Source organism: Halichoeres trimaculatus, unplaced genomic scaffold (genome assembly GCF_033239565.1).
Source record: "Halichoeres trimaculatus isolate MK-OKI-2021-1 unplaced genomic scaffold, fHalTri1.1 fHalTri1_scaffold_11, whole genome shotgun sequence".
In the NCBI taxonomy this organism is placed as follows: Eukaryota; Metazoa; Chordata; class Actinopteri; order Labriformes; family Labridae; genus Halichoeres; species Halichoeres trimaculatus.
In genome coordinates, this window is record NW_027437189.1 from 10,758,506 (window position 1) to 10,779,259 (window position 20,754).

The following is a 20,754-nucleotide window of genomic DNA, read 5'->3' on the forward strand; positions in this document are numbered from 1 at the left end:
TTTATTATAAACACAGGAGAGTGCACGTCTGCCCCACTTCATTTTAGCGTTAACTCTCTCGTCCACACACGCACACACACAGAGTTTAATTCCATGTTTTACGTGTTTGATTGAGGTGCACCAAACCGCAGCAGTCAGTCACAGCTCAGCGGTGATATCTGATGCTGACAGCTCTGACCCACACTGAGTCGTATCCCTGCAGGACCTCGTGTACGCTCCGTCACTGCCTGCTGAGGCTCGCACGCACGCAGGCACGTCCTGCTCAGGCTGTTGGTGGCTCCTTCATTGTGCCGTGCAGTCGGTGGGGGTCATTATATAGCACTTTATCAGAGCACTTTCCTCCTTTTCTACGTTGCCAGATTTGATGCGCATGGCTGTGCGCCAAGGTAAACACGGAGCGCACTTATCTGCCCCACTGAAAGCTGCGAGTGGTGACGGAGGGAGCCGAGAGAGGATAGAGTGATTCTGTCCCCAGAGGAGTCCACAGTAAATAGGCAGAAGCGATTCCGCACGATTTGGCATCAACTTTAATTATTGCATGTATTCAGAGATAACACTTCTCGGGCGCGCCGGCAAACTGATTTATGCAGTGTCTGACACTACTAGAGATCATTCATTTCTATTCAGAGATGTGAGCATATGCACACACCAACCAGAGACAAAAAATGCTAACCATATTCGTGCATTTTTGAGTGGGGGCGCATGTGTTGCGCCTGAATATTTATGAGGCAGGCGCGCAAGAAAGCTATGTGGGATAGATGTGAATGTCAGAGCCCGGAAAGGTGTGCTGATGTGCCCATCTGGTAGCACTTTCACGGTGCTTACCGTGCCGTATGCGCCCAGAACGGAACCCTCCGGATCTGCAGAACTAATCTGAGAGCCGGGGGACTGGGGAGCACAGGAGGTGGGACGTTGACCCGTCATTAACCCTAAGATGAGCGGAACCACGCAGGGACGGAGATTCATAATGGTCCGTACTTGAAAGGAAGAGTTAATGATCCTGTGAGCTCACATTACAAGCTAAATAATTTATTTCTTAACTTATCATAAGTTTGTGATGTTGTACAAAGAACAGAAAAATAAAATTTAATTTTGAAGTTGAAAAAAAGGACAAATTAAGTTAGATGGCTCAATAAAAAAGTGATCCAGGATCAATCACAGCAGACAGAGTGGAGATGTGAGGCAGTTACTCTCTTTAGGGTTAGTGAGTCAACGCCCCAGTTCCCAGCTCAGAGCAAAGCGTCCTTTAATATGTACTTTACTGATGTTTTATTTATGAATGACTTCTTGGGAAAGCCGGACCACCCAATGACTCCGTACATTTTATCACCCATCCACGGACGTGACATTTTTCGGGAATTGCGCACGAAAAAGATAGCAATGTTAACTATTTGTCTTAAATCTCCTTTTGTAAAAATGTCATAAAAATCTGACAGAGGTGTTGTGGCTCAGTGTGGCTCAGCAGACAGGCTGCTGAGCAGCACAGTGGGCAGAGAGGGACAGAGGAGGCAGCCAGAAAAGGAAGCACGACTCGCTTATCGCGTCATTCTGGGTTTAGGCGTTGAGCAGGAAACAGCCTTTCCTCTCGGATTGTCGCAGTAGGAACAAACACACATTTTTGTCTTTGCTCAATGCACCCCTCGGCACAGAACACGCGGAAGCCGGTCAGAAGGAAAAATGCCTCCTTCGATAGAGATAGCTGTCCTGCTCCTCGGCGTCCTGGCTTTGGAGACGCGCCGGAGTGCCAGCGCGCTGCACATCCAACAGGCATTCGCGTCTCCAAATCACACCAATAACTTCGTGGTGGACCCGGTTTCCAGGAAAGTCTACCTGGCCACCGTCAACACGGTTTATCAGCTGAACGGGACCCTGAACATGGAGGTGGAGAAGAGGACCGGGCCGGTGGAGGACAACCTGTTGTGCCATGCGCCACAGCTGCCCCAGGCTCCGTGCGAGCATCCCAAATCCCTGACAGATAACCACAACAAGCTGCTGGAGCTGGACCGGGAGCAGGGGGTCGTAGTGGTGTGTGGATCTGTGTATCAGGGGTTCTGTGAGCTCCGGAAAATGGATAATATTTCCGAGATAGCAGTGGAGTTCCCACCCCAGGGCGAGAAGACTGTTTTCCCCAGCATGCTCAACATCGCTGCTAATCACCCAAACGCGTCCACAGTGGGTCTCATCTTCAAGAGCCACGGGGGAAACACCCGGTTGCTGGTCGGGGCCACTTACACGGGGGCTGGCACCCAGTTTTTCCCCAAGAACCACAGCAAGGAGGACCTGCGCTTTGAAAACACCCCGGAGATTGCGATACGCTCCTTGAACATCAAGGATTTATCTCGACTCTTCACCTATGACATTAACCCCTCGGAGGATAACGTGTTCAAGATCAAACAGGAGGACAAAACCAAAAACAAGCTGAACTTCGTGCACGCGTTCATACAGAAGACTTACTCCTACATTGCCTTTAATAATGATGCCAAAATGGGCCACAAGGAGAGCCTGCCCAACAGCATCCTCGCCAGGATCTGTCTTGATACTGAAAACCCCCGAAAACCCACAGGACCGGAGAGCAGGAAGCTCACCGAGTCCTACATCCAGATGCCCCTACAGTGCGGATTTAACGGGAACATTTACAACCGGCTGCTGTCCGTTTACCCCGTGGAGATCCAGGCAGAGGACGGGAGGAGCCCAGAGCCGTATCTGTTTGGTGTGTTTTCCAAGGCGGATAAAAAGTCTGCTCTGTGCGCATTCAAGTTTGGAGACATCGAGGAAGAGATCAGACAGGGCCGGAGGAACTGCTCCAACTCTCCCAGCAGCGCCGTGCAGGTGCTGGACAGCGTCATCCAGGGCTCCGGGGCAAACTGCATCCAGAAGGCAAACCTTGTGGTAAGGCCGTATGGGTACATTTTCTTACCAACATTTAATATTAAACTAAAAAACAGTTAAGTTTTATCAATTTTATGCCAGTTTGAAGAGCATTTTTTCCCTTGTTTTAGCTAGCCACGTGGTCTGAAAGTCTTATTTAGCATAAAAAGCTACAGTTAGCCTGATATTTGAGGTGAATCAAGGCGGACCACATTCATAACAAGACAAAATAATGAACATCTCAATAAGGCTTTCCAGTTTATTGGACTAGCTTATTTTGAAATCATGTCTTGCTTTTATTTCTGCACATTTTACATGAACTATTTTACTCAAACCTTTACTTGACAGCCAAAAAAGCACATCTGACTGATCTATTCCCCACAGGGCCTTTGAAATACCCCTGTAAATCAGATTCATGAGAGCTGAGAGCTCTCATTTGTCCTAACCCTTCAAAATAAGACAAACACCCTCATGACTGCTGTATATCACTGGCAGTTTTCATGTTTTTTTGCTTGCAGCATTTATCCTCTCTTGCCCTGAGGCTCATGACTTGGAGAGGAGGGGTCTCTCCCAAGTCACGAGTAGAGGTCATGATAGCTGGAGAGATGCTGCAGAGCCACGCTGGGGGTTATGGGAAGGGTGAGACTCCTCTCACATCCAGCAGCAGCACCCTGTCTCCACAGCTATGAAGTCAGGACGGGGTCAATAGTTTACTGTGTCTGTCTTAAGAGTGTGTCGATTGTAATTGACAGTGTACAGCTAACTGTAACCTAACCGCACATTTACGGTGATGTAGAAGAGACTAAACGGTGTCTCTGTCACAAAAACGTGCTGTCTACCCTTTCATACCATAACTAAATATTTGCCCTGAAGGAAGCTTCATTATTTCACACCGTGTTTGCTCTCCCTGTGGTGAAAGTGTGTGTAATGATAAAGGCGCAGAAAGGTTTGCACAATTTCACAGGAATGTGGAGAAATCCCAGCTTTTCATTGTGTTGTTTTTGACTGACAGGGTGGGGGTCAAAGGAGGCTGTCCCGCGGCCGCTCTGCTGTCAGGTCACAGAGTTGCCCTCCTCCCTGGCACTGCCTTGTCGTCTGTGGCCCCGGGGCCACTTCTCCCGTGACTAGTTTTCTGAGTACTATCTCAATTGAGGCAGACAAGCGCTCAGCTCAAAGTGTTCCTCTGCCCGTAACACAATCGACTCACCACTCAGAATAAAGTTAGTCTTTGTTAAGTTTTGCATTTGTGTTGCTATGGCTGCTGAAATGTGATCTTGTTTGTAGTCGACAGTCTGAAGGCCAGCACTGAGGGAAAGCCAGACACAATTTATGATAAGAGAGATGAGGCCGCAAGCAGAAGGGCCCGTGGGAAACGACTCTACAAATATCCACTGTGCTTAATTCTACTTCTCTTTTTTTGTTCGCCTGTGCATGCTCTAAAATATGCAGAGAATTCCCAATAGGTCCTCGTGCTCATCCAAGTGTGGCAATAGTGTTTTATCATTGCCCGCCGAGGTTTTGACAAAAGCGAAGCCTGATGAGTGTTGAAGACCCCTTGTAAGCCCTTTTCAAGTGCTCTCTGAGTTGTCTAAAAAGTGATTTGGAAGAATGAGCAGTTTGGTTGTGATAGCTGCTATCAGCTCTTGTTTTTTGACTTCACTTTCATCACACAGCGCTCTCTGTTCTCCCCTGTCCTCTAATCAGTACATACTGCTTCCATATGAGGGCTCCTGATGAGCATTGATCTTCCCCTTGTTCTGTCTGTGTTTTAGCTGCTGCCTGAGCAGCTGGACTGTGGAGCGGCCCACCTACAGCACCCTCTGGCTCTACGGAGGTCCCTGAGGGCCATTCCTCTTGTTGAATACCCAGGTTTGAGTTCAGTCTCTGTGGACTACGTGCACAACCACACTGTGGTCTTTCTGGGAACCAGTAATGGACGACTCCGTAAGGTGAGACAATGATGAACAACTACACACATGTACAATTAATACTGTTCAAATAAAGTCAACAGAGGTTTGTCCACAAGGAGACTGACTGTCAGAGGTGGAACTTATATTTCAACATGGAGCCAATAAATCTTGATCATTAAGGGTTGTCATGTTAGAAATGCTAACTCTAATTAACTTCTGGCTTATCTAGAAACCAGGAAATAAGTGGAAGTGAGGCTGGGCTTAAGCCTCCTGGCAAACATCTACATTGCTATCTGTGTGTCGAATAAGCCCTCTCAGTTTCAGTATAATAAAATTTGGTCAGTTGTACAAAAAAGCCATTGATTATTTAAGAAATAATATAAAATTGAACCATAGCTATTAAGGAGCTCAATTTTTAAATTCTGCTGTAAAATGAGCATTTTTGTAGGGGCTTTAATGGGGTCTTCTTGGCTTTTTGAGCCAATTTCAAGTGGACACTTAAGGTACTGCAATTTTAGGTACTTCACCTCTGGCCTTATGTTTCTCTACAAAGCAGGTTGCTGAATGCGTTAAAACTAAGCAGCAGCCTCCAGTGTTAAAGCATAAAGTCTATGCAGAAGTGTAAAAACTGCAGTTCACTGAGTGTCCACTTGAGGCCTGTTGCTTGTTGGAAACGACAAAATACACACCCATTAAAAATAGCCAAACTTTTTTTATCTTTTATTTTTTTATCACAAGGAGTGAATTTGTTTTTTTTTTGTAACATGTTATTGGGCAAGAAGGTCAACGGTTCGATTCCCAGCTTGGCTGGTGGGCCTTTCTGTGTGGAGTTTGCATGTTCTCCCCTTGCATGCTTGGGTGAGTGTGTGAAAGGTTGTCTGTCTCTGTGTCAGCCCTGTGATCGACTGGTGAGGTGGGAATCCAGCTTGCTCAATGACAGCTCCAGGCTCCAGCTGCCTGCAACCCTGAACAGGATAAGTGGTTCAGAAAATGAATGAATGTTAATAAAATTATGATTTTAACCTACTCAAGGGCATGGTTAACTTAACTAACACGCGGGCACCATAAACGGACTTAAGGCCTACCTTACCTCGAACCTCATCATACCTCGAACAGAGTTAGGTTGAGTCAAGCTTTTTAACGATGGCTTCTGTCAACCATGGGCTTCAAAAGTTTATATTCAAAGCAGATGTCTGATGTCACAGTGGCGGTCAATGTAATACTCAGTCTATGATTAAATCCAGCTTTTTTTTTTTGTCTATGCCGCTCCTAATAGATTTTATGGTGTTTCAGTTGTTACTTATTTAAAGAACTGTTAACAGACATGTAACATCTGAATATTAATGGTTAAAGTCCAAAATTCTATGTTGCTTTTGGCGCCCCCTGTGGAAAAAGCAGTTCTCTCCATCTCTTTGTCCAGCACCTATGTCAATTGTATCCTCTAAAACAACCTCTCTGCTGTCGTCAACCATCCTCTCTGCAACTCTTGGTCTATCTTTTGCTTGGAAAATGTAGATAAAGTAACTTCTAAGAAAATGCTTCTCATGAAATCAACTTGATAGCTAATATGATATGCATCAAAATTACTCAAAACATAAGTGATCTTCTAGCAAATGGCCTTGTTTTCATTTGAAGGCTATAAAGAGATGGTAGTATTGATATAAGTCTGTTTTATAAGCAGCAAAAATTCCTCACAGCCACTTTCAAAGTCGATATCATTAGTCTAGACAGACATGATAAATTAATAATGCCCTGACATGTGTTTCCACACATATTTCATGCTAACCTTGCATAAGTTAGTGCCCCAGTTTGGCCATCCATTCCTGGTCCAAATAAAAGTCCGTTCACACCCCTGACCCACAGGTGTAGACGATAATGGTTTATATTTTTTGATGTGATGGAGCCCTGAGGGGTGGAAAAACCATAACAGTAACGGTTACGTAGTTCTGCTCTGATGTGGCTGCTGACTCTTTTAATAAATACCATTCAGGTGTGTGATGAAGCACTCAGCGTCTGGACAAAGCAACCAAGGAATGTGTGCTTTCATCCGGTAGGTTCCCAGCATTGTCACCCCCTCAACCTCCTGGTTTATCAATGACCCATCACGGCCCATTAAGTCGTCCTAATCATATGCTCTAATGTTCCTCAGACCTGCTCACCGCCTGAGCGATCACCAGAAAGTGTTTAACTACACAGGTTGACGACACATGACTCAGTCCTGCCGTGCGTTGTTCTACGACATCTGCAGAAAGTCCAGCTTGTGAAAACCTTTCCCGTCCAATTAAGAGCATTCCTTAATTCTGCCTCAGCCTCATTCCCAGTCACCCCTGACTGAGCTCACGGAGCAGCAGCTTTGCCTGCGAGCGCCACAAGCTGCTCCTCAGCTGTAAGCAGAAACAACAAAAACTGACTGGGAGCTTTTGTTTGGTGCCTTTTACCACATTAAACCCATCCTGCTGGAGGTGTGCTACCTTTGGGCTCTCTCCTTGTGTAGACCTTGTTCCAGCCCCTGCTGAGCGTGCAGTAATAGTTATTTGGATAGCAGGCGCAAAACATTGGTTTGGATGGTGTAAGCAGCTGTGTACATGAGCGTGTTTGTGTAAGTCTCTGTGCGTGATTGCAGGTTTCTCTGTGTTTTTAGGTGTTTGACTTTGTCTGTGGGCCCAGTGAGAGTGGTTTGGTGATTTCATGTGTTTACCCAGATGAACCCTGTGATTATGTGCTATATGTGTGTGTCCTCACAGTCTGTGTGTCAACCTTGTTATAGAGGGCGAATGGGTTTCTGTGACCTTGCAACTTAGTTTGTGCTTTTTAGCTTTTTGTGTCTTTTATTGTTTGTGTGTGTCCGTGTGTGTGTGTGTTCTTGGGTCTGTGTGTGTGTGCCCTGAGGATAGAGCTGTTACAGAGGTTAATGGTGCTGTTAGTGTGTGTAATGTGATTCTGACTGTGAGTTTGGCTCCAACTAAACACAGGGGAACAGTGGTTGAGATTAAGTTAGGCCTCTTTTACCGTCTTGGAGAGAGCCCTCAGTGAAGTAATTTGTAATTACATGCATTTTTTAATGAAGTCTCTCCCTCCCCATTACAGCTGACTTCCATTTTCTGCTCCCTCTCGCAGCGTCCGCATTTTATCTCCCTCACTCTCATCCAATTTTTACTCCCTTAGTCTGTCCACTCCTCCACTTCTCAGTTCATCGCTTCATTGTCTCCCCTCTCTGTCGCGCTGCATCTCAACTATAAAAGCCCCTTTGATTCATTTTGCAAACAAACAGACTTTATCTCTTTCTCCCTCTCTTTATTCTACCTCTCCTGCCCCACCTCTGTCTGTCTATCTTTATTCCCCTTTTTACAGCCAGGTACACGTCCACACAAACACACTCAGACATACAGAGAGAGAATGAGCGGACAGCAGCTGAGCACTCGGTGGCTGAATAGGGCCTTTCATCTGCAGGCAGATAGACAGAGAATGGAGTCAGAGCGACCTGCCAGTACAGCAGGTGTTTTGTTTAGTGACCTGGTGGTGCAGCTCTCCTTATTTCTCCTCGTCTCCTATCCTATTCTGCTCCCCTGTCCAGGTGTGTGGGCTGCTGTTTACTCGCTCCTCAGTGTGTCACTCTGCGTGTGTGTTTGTAGTCACTTGGCTCATTTGGGGGGGTGAAGACATAGCACAGCTGCTTACTATCTCCATGGAATAACAACCAGTGTGTGTAGATGGGTGGGTGGTGTTATAAAAACAGCGGTGATATTTGCAGGTTAAGCTGATGGTAAACTGAGCTTCTGCCTGCTCTGGTTTTACATTAACCAGCCCGTCTCAGTGGGTGGTGGTGGTTAAAGAGTGTGTCCTTGTATGTGTTTGTAAGTCAGAAAGAGGGTGTTTGTGTGTTCAGCGGATGGAGAAGTGACACTGCGTTGCTTGTGACCAGATGCCGGTCAGTTGGCCAGTTCCTCATGATGGCAGGATGTCTCCATTGAAGGGAGGCTGGGCAAAATCGGAGAAATAAGAGCTTTCACTGTCTGCGTGACAGGAAGTCTCACTCAGCACAGCTTGTTTTCCATGCAGCTCAAAATGTGTGTATGTGTGTGAGTGTGTGTCACCCGATTCATTATCTTGAGATGTAGGAAGGCCAGCGCATAGATTAATCACTACTTGACAAAACAAGATTAATAACATCCTTCAAACAGAGCATGTGATTCAGGGTTACACAGAGCTATTTGAAAAGATAATATGTGATTTAGAAATAAACACACATTTAATAAAAATCTGGCAGCCATTTCTCGTGTGCTCATACATTCATTTATTTCAATAAAAGGGAAAGTTTTTGGTTCTGCCTGGAGTCAGGTTCAGAGGGAGTAAAGTTTCCATTTTTAAGAATATATTTATCTTTCTGAAACACCTTACTGCTCGGTTGAAGTCGCCTCCAAGTTCCAGCAGTGATCATGATGTGGATTGCTGGCGCGAAACCGCTGCCAAATAAGGGTGGAGGAAGTGAATAAAAAAGCTGCTTCTTCTGAGGTGTTGTGGAGCGAGACGCCTGGCCCTGAATATGTTTTAACTCAGCCGCCTGATCAACAGAGAAAACTCTATTTTTAATAAGAAATTCTTCTATTTGAAGAGGTGTTTTGTATGAATGTGGGTAAGAATGTTAAAGCAACCTTGAGAAAATATTGATCCTCTCGTTCTGCACCTGATCCATCCTTTTTTTTTTCTCTGACGTCTCTCACAGCTGACCTTCTTAGCGAACATGACCTTGGCCAATCAGTGGACTCTGAAGCTGCCAGCCAGTGAGGCTGTTCACCACATCATGACCTTCGACCCCAACGACAGAAACTTCCTCTATCTCATGACCTCTCACCATGTAAGAATGTCTCTCCCTTGAAAAGTCTGTTTACTCTGTCACTGATTTATTCTTGTCATCAATCAGACCTCCTTTCACATCCACTCAGTCCCTCCTCGCCTGAATCTCGCTGAGAACTCACATATTTGCAGCCACGTGTGCAGACCTTCAATTAGTTTCGGTGCTGCATTTTGATGCCGAAGTGTTTTGTTGAGTCGAGTATAAGACAGGATGTGGTTGAGCCTCAAGCAGCATTGATGCACCTGATTGCCTGCTGTGATTTCCAATTGCATGCGACATCTATAAGCACGATATACAGCACAATGTAATGCACTTTAATGCAGTGGTGGATAAAGTACAAGTATGAAAATATAAAAGTAAAGATATCAAAGGTGAAGGTCAACTTTTCAAGAATACCTCAAGGTAAAAGTTTTAAAGCATCTAGTAATTTTCTTACACCTGAGATTTGCGAGAAAAAATAGAAATAGCTGATGCTGTTGCTGTCTCTGCCTGCATCATGCATCTGGTGTGACCGTTGTGTGGCATCCCTCTCACGTAGCCGCTTCTCACTTGCATCTGACATGCCTGGACTTGACTTAAAAGTGAAACAGCAGCTTTGAAATCCCTTGGTCACACATAAGCATTTGATTTACCCTGCTGATGCTTCTTCTTTAAAGTTTTCCTGCCAGCTTGCACCCTTAATTTTACATTACTGCCACCCTCAGTTTTTAAGTATCTCACCCTCAGAGGAGCCTGGTCAGCTCAGCCCCTTTTTTAACCCTTAATGACCTAGCATGCAAAGTCTGCCAGAGCATATCTTAACATTTTTAAATACTGTGGTGTTCTTTTTTGCATACAACTTTTGCGATACATCAATGCAACACTTATTTCCAAAACTTTATGAAAATGTTTATATTTATGTCCAGACTAGCTACATTAATGGCAAAAAAACATTTAAAAAAATAAAAATGTACGTTTTTGTTCTTTTTCTTTTTTTCTTTTTTTACAGAAATGTCATGTCTGTGTCCCTCAAAATGGAAGTTTAAAAAACATGATGATGTGCATTCAAAGTAGGAAGCAATTTGAACAACCCCAGTCTGGATCTTGATGTTTTTGTTGGATTTCTGCAATCACATTTGTGGAAGAAAAAAAGTGCTCTGGGACATGTTGAAATGGCAACATAAAAATGAATTCCCCAGATTTTATATGCAAAAAGAATGATCAGTCTATCTTAACTAGATTCAAATCTACCGCTAATCAAAACTTATCAAATAAATTGTAGAACTGGGGCTATACTGGGCCCTATAGGGTTAAAAAAGTGGCTGGAGACCCACAGCAGAAGCTAGGCTAAAAGCTGCTGCAGGATGGGTCAACTCCTCCGCAAAATGTAGCTAACTTTATGAAAGTTCTACTCAAACATTAAAGGGGCTGTGAGGAGTTTGAAAGTGATCTTAAAAAAGTCCCCCTTCTAGATATAAACCTGATTGGAATCCACACTTTAAAATAAGATTATCAACACCAATATGACAGGTTTCAGGTTACTTAAAATTTTTACTTGTTAGCTCACCGATCAGGTGGACACCATGCGATGGTGGACACAGGAGCCTAACTATCAGACAGAAAAGACTAAAAGAGCAGAAGAAAGCAGAAAAAATCGACTTGCCACAATTAAGACATAAACCCACTCTTCAGGTTAACTCTCTCTATGTTTTGTGTTTGTTAAAAGTATTTTTGGGGCTCTTATTGGAAGGCAGTTTTTCTTCCCAAGCTATAACCACTAGGCTTGAGAAATGAAGCCAATGTGGACGTGTTAAAAACTGCAGTTCTTCAAGTGTCCACCTGAGGCGGGCTCCTACATCAATGCAAAAAACCGACACTAATTCATAAAGCCAATCTTTACGGAAAAACATGTTTACAACCTGGTACAAAAAAAATAGTTTAGGTCTGACTAGCTTATTTTCCTATCTGCACACACTATGCTGGTGTGACTATCATTTAATAAGTCATTTAAAATATAAAAATTATAAGAAGCAAGGGAGCATGGTTCAATTGTGCTACTAGGATTCATATGTTTTATCTTTTGTCCCAAAAGCAACATAACTGTGCTTTTGTAGCCATGATTTTTCTGTTCGTATACCACAGTTTGATACACTTTGTATGAAATGGCAAAAAAACTGTGAAATTTTCATGTAGTTTTGAATTTATTTTGCTTCTTTGCATCTTGTCCTGTCTATCCAGCAGTCCAAAAACCCTCATCATGCACTTTTCATTCATACACAAAAAAGAAAAAAAAACACTTTGTTGTCACTTTAAAAAGCTGAATCATGACTGTTTTTGTTGTTTGTGTCGCACATTCACGGATTTTCCCAACACTAGTCTTTTTTAAAAATCTGTCATAGATCTTGAAGAATGTTCAGCTTATTTTGTGATTTAAATGGCGTGTGTGTGTATGTGTGTGTGATTGTTTTCTGTGTCTTGGCCTTCAGATTCTCAGGGTGAAGGTAGCAGAGTGTGACCAGTGGAGGAGCTGTGGTGACTGTTTGGGAGCAGGCGACGCCCACTGTGGCTGGTGTACCCTTGAGAATCGGTGAGGAACACACACACTCACACACACACACACACACACACACACACACACACACACACTGTTTAATTAATTGGTATTCTGTCTATTGGTTTTCCATCTTTCCAGTTAATTGTCCTCAGACTTGCTCCTCCCCCTCATCCTCTCCTCTGTTGCCAGTAGAAATAATTCAATCTAAACAAACTATTAGCTGCTTTGTTGTCACATGCAACATGCTTATTGACGTGATCTGTTGACATAATGCACAGTTGTCTGCCGTCTGTCTTTCAGCATTGATCCAGCAGGAGCTGCTTAGCTCAGTGATTGATAGAAATTAACGCTCATTTTGATGCGTTGAGAGAAAAGATTGATGGCTTAACAAAATGATTCGAGCTTGTCGTTTTAAGCTTTTGAATCGATAAAACCACCGAGACTCATGCTCTGGTTTTCATCATCCTCTTTCTCGATTTCAAAACATCTCTCGGCTGGATGAGTCTTGGCAGGAACAGAGTGAGTTTTTTGGGCTTGGAGGCTGCTGTTGGATGGAGTGAGAGTTGATTTGCTTTTCATTAGGCCTCTGATCGGGGAGCTACATCATTGTTCGCAGTGGTCCCCTGCCTCCCTGGGATGGGTTTTAGGAGGGGATAACAGGCCAGGAGCACCAGGCAGAGGACTGAATTGGCTTGAGTGATACTGCAAGCTTGAGAGCGAGAATACACTGTGATTAATGTGGCTCTGTCAGGACCGGCTCTCTGGCTGCGTTCACTAGCTTTTGGGAAGAATATGTGTGGTGTCGGGTTGTGTTTGTTTGTGTGTGTGTGTGCGTGTCATTGGTCGGTTGCTTGGTGATTAAAACAGATCTGACGAGATACTGAATTTTGTGATGGGTTGAGCTGCAGCTCTGGAGGCTCTGGCATTGCCAGGGGCCATTCAGAGCTGGAAGAGTGGAACTGATGAGACTTGTGTGTGTGTGTGTGTGTGTGTGTGTGTGTGTGTGTGTGTGTGTGTGTGTGTGTGTGTGTGTGTGTGTGTGTGTGTGTGTGTGTGTGTGTGTGTGTGTGTGTATGCATGGTCAGACTGTCCCGCTGTCATCTCCCTGTCTCTTTTGCTTATTTATCTATCTGTCGTCTCTTTATCCCAGTCCCTTTCTCGCTTCACTGCATTATTTTTACCCTCGTGATTCTCGCTCTGTCTTCATTTTTTCGCCTCCTTTCTTGCCCTCTTATTTTCCAGTAGCTTTGAGAATTTAGCTCTCCTTCTCTGTCTACTACAAGTCTTCTTCTCCTCCTCCTCCTCCCCCAGTGCCCTTGTCCTCCTCTCCCTCCCTCTACAAAGGAGCGTTGATTGTGATGATGGTGGTGGGAGGGAGAGAGCACACTGGTTCTTTTGACAGGGAAATGTCAAAGTGTGTAAGCCTGTGTGTAAGTGTCAGCATGAGTGTGTGTCGTTGTCTGGCTTTCAGAGGCCAGGGAGCTGATGTCATGAGTGTGTGTGTGTGTTTGATGCACTGTTTGGCCAGTCATGCCAGCCGCTGGGCAGGCGCTGTGGCCTCAGAGCCCCGGGGATCAGAGGGGGTTGATGTGTGGGGGTGGATGGTCCTCCATCACCACGCTGTCTTATGCAGCTACAGAAGAGGAAAATAAAAGGACCACTGGAAGACTATCTAGCAATCTGTGGGGCCACCACTGTCTCTATGGGCGTCTGTTTGATTTTATGCATGGATCTGACGTCCCTCTGCACGTCTGCATGTAAAGAAAGCACTAACACACGTCTGTTGGCTTATTGTTGTCTGAAATAAAGAGAGCTAGTTTCCTCACCAGAGATAAAGCTCAGTCCTTGATCACTCTTTTCAAGCTGGAGCCTGTTTAATCTCCCACATGTCACACAAAGGCACTTAAATATCTTTATTTGAATCAAATTATGCGTCATGTGCAGTCGCTGCTATTCACAAATTATCATGCTTATCTGCATGTGCGTGTCTAACCAGGACTGCATGAGTGTGTGCGCATATCTGTGTGTGTTCTCCTGCTGTTTAACAGTCTCACTGCTTTGCCACCTTATCTGACGTTCACTCACTTTGGAGGTGATGAGTTTTCTCAGGGCATATTTTAGCTGCATATGTTGACTCTGGTTATTTTAAGGAGCTGTTTGAAACATTTAAAAGTCAGCGTGCTGTCGAGAGGCAGGTGCTGCACTGACTAATGTTGCCGTTTCAATCAGCGGGAAAGCCATGAATAAAATTTAAGAAAGAATTGAAAATAACATGTTTTAGTGAGTTTAAAGTCAGTTTGTTTCAAACCAAACGCTGTTTATTGATCTTATCTGAGCCTGCATGTTTTTTCCTTTAACATTGAAAGAAGAAGAAGTTTCCTGGATGCCTGCTTTGGTTTGTACACACTGGTAATTATGAGGTATTTAGTTCTTAAAGATAAAATCTAGAGTTTACTTTCTTTAATGGAAATGTTACTCAAGATTAGGAAACAAGGGGGGAACATTTTGAGCCATTTCTGGGTCGTTTTAAAACTAAACAAACACACGTCCTAAGTCATTGTGTCACTGTACAGTAACAGTATTGTACCACTGGGAGTTAGCACTGACAGTTTAAGACGTCTATGACCAGGTATGTTTTTCCGCTATGTGTAAGTCAGCTTATTTCATGCTACATGATAAAAAGCAGTATGAAAGGGATTTGGTATGCTAGTCTAACAAACTAAAACAGATTATGTAGAAAAGATAAGACGATGCGTAATTCTTCAGCTAAACTAACAGTTCAGCAAAGCTGCAGAGCTTTCAGCTAACCTAGCATGCAGAGTTCTGACAATGACAGTGCAAATGTGATGTTGCTAACGTGTTTACAATGTTAGCTATCAAATTAGGACCATGTAAGTCTGTCATACTTTTTGATGATAACATGTCTTGATATAGAGGTATTGTTTAATACTTTTTGGTCATTTTTTCCCTTCATGTAGGTAGCAGTGAGGGGGCTAGCAAGCTGCATAGGGCCAAGGCTGGAAGTCAAACTAGCAGGCAGATTGACAAGGACTTTGGCCTCAGAATATGGAGCATGTGCTTTGACTTCTGAGCTTAAACCAGAAGAAGTTCAAATTTCCTCCAAGTAAATTATCAAAACCATCACTAGTAGTTACACTTGATTGTCACCTTGACAGAAGGACAACAACAAATAAAGAAGCAACCAGCTAGCCTCAGAGTAATTTTGAGATGTCAAATAAATCATTATACAACAGAGTCTTTAATTTCTAACACATTACATCAGTTTACTAATCCACTGTGGCTGCTGAGCTAACTGAGAGTGTGTTTATGAGCTTGTTTGGATCCGGGGGATTTCTGCGGGGCTTGGAGAGACGCTCAATTCTATTTTTAGTTCAGACCCCATGGCCCCTCTCAGTCCCTCTGGCAGTAAGGGACTGAGAATCTGGACATTCACTCTGTGGACACTAACACTAACGCTCAGAGGCATATGGGCACACAGATACATGTTTTATTTTAAAACAACTATGGAAGTGTGAGAGGGAAGTGGGATGTGCCAAACTCATTATGTAGCGTGTAAGGACATTGCTAAATGTGGCCTCTTTGGTTTTTCCTCACTCTAAGGTCACTCTGTCCTCTCTGTCTGCACTGCAGATGAACTGAGCTCTGTGCCAGCCGTCAGTGAAGTTCATTAGTGAAGCAGAAGTCAGAGTGTGAGGCCACCTTGCTTGTTGAATGCCCTTTTACAATTCCTCTGTCCCAGACATTCATTATACTCACAGATGGGCACATGCACACTCTACGCTCTGTGTGTGTGCACACAAACACGTTCATAGATGCATTGTGGGTCCACACAGATCGAGAATTGGGCGTATTTTCATTCAACAACCCATAACTGCCCCCTCGGTGCCTACAGGATGGGTTGCCATAGCAATGTGCGTGACCTAGAGTCAAGAAGTCTCTTGTGTTGCGCCAGACAAACTGACAGCCGAGGTCTGAAAGTGGCATTAGGAGACAAGAGCACCTCATAAATCAGTGGGAAGCAGACCATGAAACCCAATGGTGAGAATTCTTCAAGTTCAGGAATGAAATGTAAACACAAAAGTTTGTCCTGTTCTCACAAAGGAGAAGAAGTTCACCTCAAAGTTTAGCCTGGCCGCCCAGTGATTGACTGGCTCTCAGTTACAGCCTGGTGCGTCGACACGCAGAAACTATCTGTGAGGTGATCAGATTTTGGAATGAGACATGCTGATTGGAATAGTAACTCAAAGTGTTCTTGAAACTTTTCACCTGCACCCCAGCGTTATAGAGTTTTGTGTCATGACAAATGTGATCTCTCCACTAAGTAGTTCTCTTTCACTCTGTCCAGATGTACCATCCAAAAGGAGTGTGCCCGGGGACTGTTGGCACGCTCCTGGATCAGCATGGGAGAAGGTCCTCAGCAGTGTCCGTCCATGACTCTGACGCCCCCTGAGATCAGCATCTCTGCAGACATCAAGGTACCACTGACTCCCTCAGTTTTATTGTTGTCCTTCAGACCAAATTAAAGAGTCACACAGTCCGAGTTGTTCACTGTGGAGATATGTTTGTAATGGGGGCAGTTTATTTAAAGCTGTTTAATCTGGAAGTCTCATGACCACCTTCACAACTTGACACCTCTCTCTATTATTATACTCGCTATTATTATTACTCCACTGATAAAGTCATGCCAACACAGCAGCTCCCTCCACTCTCTCTGTTATAGCCTCATAGTGTGTGTTAGCAGCACAGGTGTGACACTGGTGTAGTTTTAGAAACAAAAACTGTACACTACCTGCTTGGCATCAAACAGCAGACAAACACTGAGAGCAACTTAGAGCAAATTTATACATCTCCCTTTCTGGTTTATTGACCAAACACATTGAACATGTCTCTGAATTAAAAGTAATGCTGTTTGTGTGAGGAAACAGCTGTTTGCTAAAAATATCTTTATATCGTCTTCCTGACCTGATCACACATACATGTTCTTTCATTGTTAGACAAACTGCTACCCAGACGCTTTGGCTGCATTTGCGTGTATATGCTAGTTGTAAAACACCAAACCAGCTGTGAAGAAAAGGACAGCTTACCGCTGGCACAGCATGAAACTGCATGCCATACATAGCTGTTGGTCTCTCTCTTACATGCAAGAGCTGTGGCTTTAACTATTTAGTGACAGTTACTCAGGTACAGCTGGTTCACTGGCTTCAAAAAGAAACCTGGTGGTTTTGCTTCTCAGGTTGAGTTGATAATAATGGACAGTAAGACAATCTTTCAATCTACTTCTACATTTAAAAAAACAGGGTTGGGCCAAAGGCTTTGCAGACCTCTAGCTTCAAAAAAAAAAAAAATGTTTTTAAAAAGTGTTGTAATTCATTGTTACTTTCATGTCATTTTCAAATTGAAAGTGGTTAAGTCATGCACCCCATTTACAGTTTAATACTACATGGTACAGCGCAATGGGTTGGATACAACACAAACGATCACATAGAATTAATAATGCAATATTACAATGATACTATACTAAAGGATACAATATTATACGATTCAATCGATGACCACAGTCAAGTGAAATACAATACCAACCTGCAGCCCCTTTCCTACATGTTAGTCTTCCACTCATTCTCCTGACATAAACCCCCAAAATAACTTTTATTATGCTCTTTGTTTTTACAGAGAAAAATAACCCTTGAATCAAATCTTTACAGCTGTTTCTGACGTGCTAATTAGGAGAAAAAAAGTTAATATTTGACCAAATTTTCACACAAAGGTTTTCTAATCAACATGAGGATGCCTCTTGATGAATGTCAAATTTCTCACTTTGCTCTAAGCATCAGTTTACAACAGGGGTGGCCAACCAGTCAGAGACCAAGAGCCACAAAAACTACTGTGGTACTACAAAGAGCCACACCACACACACACTTCCTCTCACACATAAATGAAAGGACATAAGATGAAAATCAATACAATTCCAAATTTTGAAGCTGCGTTTATTGCATTTGCAAGAGTTTTTCTATTCGGGGAGCTGTGACAAAGACAAATTTCTGTTTTTACAGCAGAAAAGACAAATTTCCTTCCATCTATCTAGCTAGATAGCTATGAGCACATGTGCGATGTCGAGAAAAGAAACTGAAACTTAAGTATCAATCTCATCACCCAAGTATTGATCAATAATGGTCACATCATCAATAAATCAATATTTTAGATTGATTGGTACACCACTACTCATAATAACAATAATGAATGGATCAAAGAGCCGCACACCGAAAGGCAAAGAGCTGTATGTGGCTCGTGAGCTGCAGGTTGGCCACCGCTGGTTTACAAGATCCCTGAAACACACTTTTTAATTTCTTTTGTTAGTTTTATTTGCAGTACAAAGAAACAGTTAGATATTGAGTTTGCACATGATGCAACGGTTTGATTTCAATGAAAGATGGCAGGATGTGGTATTCTGACACAAAAGTATGACTTCACTATAGACAGGGTAAGACATGTAAATTGTTGTTTTCAATAATTACATCCCATCAGTATATTATGTAAGAGAAGCCTAATAACACTATGATAATTAGCTCACTGAATTTTGACACTTGGAATATATTTGACCTTTAATTACAGCCCATAATTAGACAAGGCTCAGAGAAGACAGGCCATTAATTGGTTCATTAATCGCGGATATTTGCTTGTTATGTGGGTCATTTTGGCTGGGCTGTAATAGATCTACCAGCTGCCAGATTCACAGGCCTCCTTTAGAGTCACAGGAAACTCAGCTCAAGGTTGTCTCCCCAAACAGGAAGCAGCAGGCAGGAAGTCAGGGCTTTGGCCAGGAAATGATCAATTCCAACGAACAATGGAGAGGATTTTCAAGACATGTTAGCGCATGTCACCGGCCACTTTAGCTCGCATCTGCTGAGCCGCTGCAGATGTCATCGCGCTCTTCCTCACTGCTTAACAGTGTTTGTCAAAGGCCTCCCACCTTAACGTTTCTCACACTGAATTCAGTTAACTGAATTTCATTCATGTCAGTGAGGTGTTATTTTTCTCATTACATGTCTGGCGTACTTCATCACGGATCCAGATTAGATGAGAATGTAGCACTTCCCCATCTGTTTCTTCATTGCACATTATTTTCTCTTTTCTCCACCTCTTAAATAAATTTGAAGTGATGCCAGTGCCATTTAACCTTGTTGCAACACCAAACGGTGCATACACTAAATTTGGATGTATGTCTAAATGACCATATCTATACAGTGGCCATTTTCCTCCTACATCATACTAAGACTGGTGTTCAGATGCTGTATTAGTGTTGCAGTGTGTGTGTTCCAGGTTGGAAGTTGTTTTTATTTATTATATTAAGGACATCTTTATTTAACTGCTTGGATACTTTACTCCACATAGCAGCTAACAGGTATTTTTCAAAACATTTAAGCTACCTTCAGCTAATTTCAGGATTCAGCCACTTACTAAGCTAATATCATAGCTAGCAAGGAAGTGATTAGATGCTACATTTATCAACTAAAGCTGTTACAGATAATTAGACGAAAGCTGTTATAAAAGTTATTTTATAGGCAAGGTTGGCTTAAAATTGACTGTTAGCACAGAATTGTTTGAGTGCAATTTTAACTACCATCAGGCAAAAGCTAATGCTTGTATTTAGCCACTTGCTAGCTAAAACCAGAGTTGGCTTGGGAGTAACCAAAGGCTAGTAACAGGGAAAAAACCCCATTTAGATTCAAAAAGTCATTTTATTGTCAATATTAGCTTGAAATATATTGTTAGCAAGAATTTGTTTCAATACAACACAGCACATTTTGGCTTCTATCAGGCAAAAGCTAATATCAGAATTCAGTCACTTGCTATCTAATATCACAGTAAGCTAGCAAGTGGCTGAAGGCTAGGTTTATCAGTTAGAGCTGTTTTAGAAAATAAAAGAAAGGCTGTAATCAAAGTCACTTCATAGTCAAGGTTAGCTTGAAATGTAGTGTTAGCACATGACTGTTTCAATGCTAATGTTGGTTGTTGTTTAACTGTAGCCATAAGGTTTTCAGATATGTGGGTTTACTGAAATAGAACCTGATATTTGTCCAAATTTAGAGACTTTTCCCCTTTTGCTCTTAAGATGAAGTATTTTGAAAACATGTATCCCGATTCACAACCTGGAACAGGACAGCAAAAACCTTTTGCATCCCCTCACTCTAAGAATGAAATCAGGAAAATGGTGATTGTGTCAATAAGGTTGAATTAAATTTGTCATTATGCGGTCTAAGAGGCTGGCAGTTTTGTATTTATATGCTATACCATGTGTCTTTGTCATAGGATGTTGGTATTCTGATAAACGGCAGTGTCCCAGATCTGGTCGGCTCCCGAGTGCAGTGTGAATATGCGCCTGGTGTCTCTACAGCTGCCACAGTGCATCTAGACTATGGACCGGCTCAGATCCAGACCTGCCCCCTCCTCCCACGAGAGAACTACCAACCAATCCTCCCTGGCACAGGTGAGACTGAACAAAGGCATTCATTTGGCTGTGTGCCACCTCTGAAATGTATTTATAGTGAATGAAGCATTTTTTCATTAAC

The 20,754-nt window shown here is 43.1% G+C and overlaps 1 protein-coding gene across 1 annotated transcript in view; it reads left to right on the plus strand.

Moving 5' to 3' along the window:
* Positions 1 to 1,123: 1,123 nt before the first annotated feature.
* Positions 1,124 to 20,754, plus strand: part of plxnd1 (plexin D1) — a 74,414-nt gene continuing 54,783 nt past the window's right edge. Inside the window, exons 1-6 of the mRNA XM_074681698.1 lie at positions 1,124 to 2,889; positions 4,641 to 4,817; positions 9,502 to 9,633; positions 12,099 to 12,199; positions 16,533 to 16,662; positions 20,495 to 20,672. Coding sequence (XP_074537799.1) covers positions 1,678 to 2,889; positions 4,641 to 4,817; positions 9,502 to 9,633; positions 12,099 to 12,199; positions 16,533 to 16,662; positions 20,495 to 20,672 — 1,930 coding nt within the window. The 5' untranslated portion in view covers positions 1,124 to 1,677. The remainder of the gene's footprint in view (positions 2,890 to 4,640; positions 4,818 to 9,501; positions 9,634 to 12,098; positions 12,200 to 16,532; positions 16,663 to 20,494; positions 20,673 to 20,754) is intronic.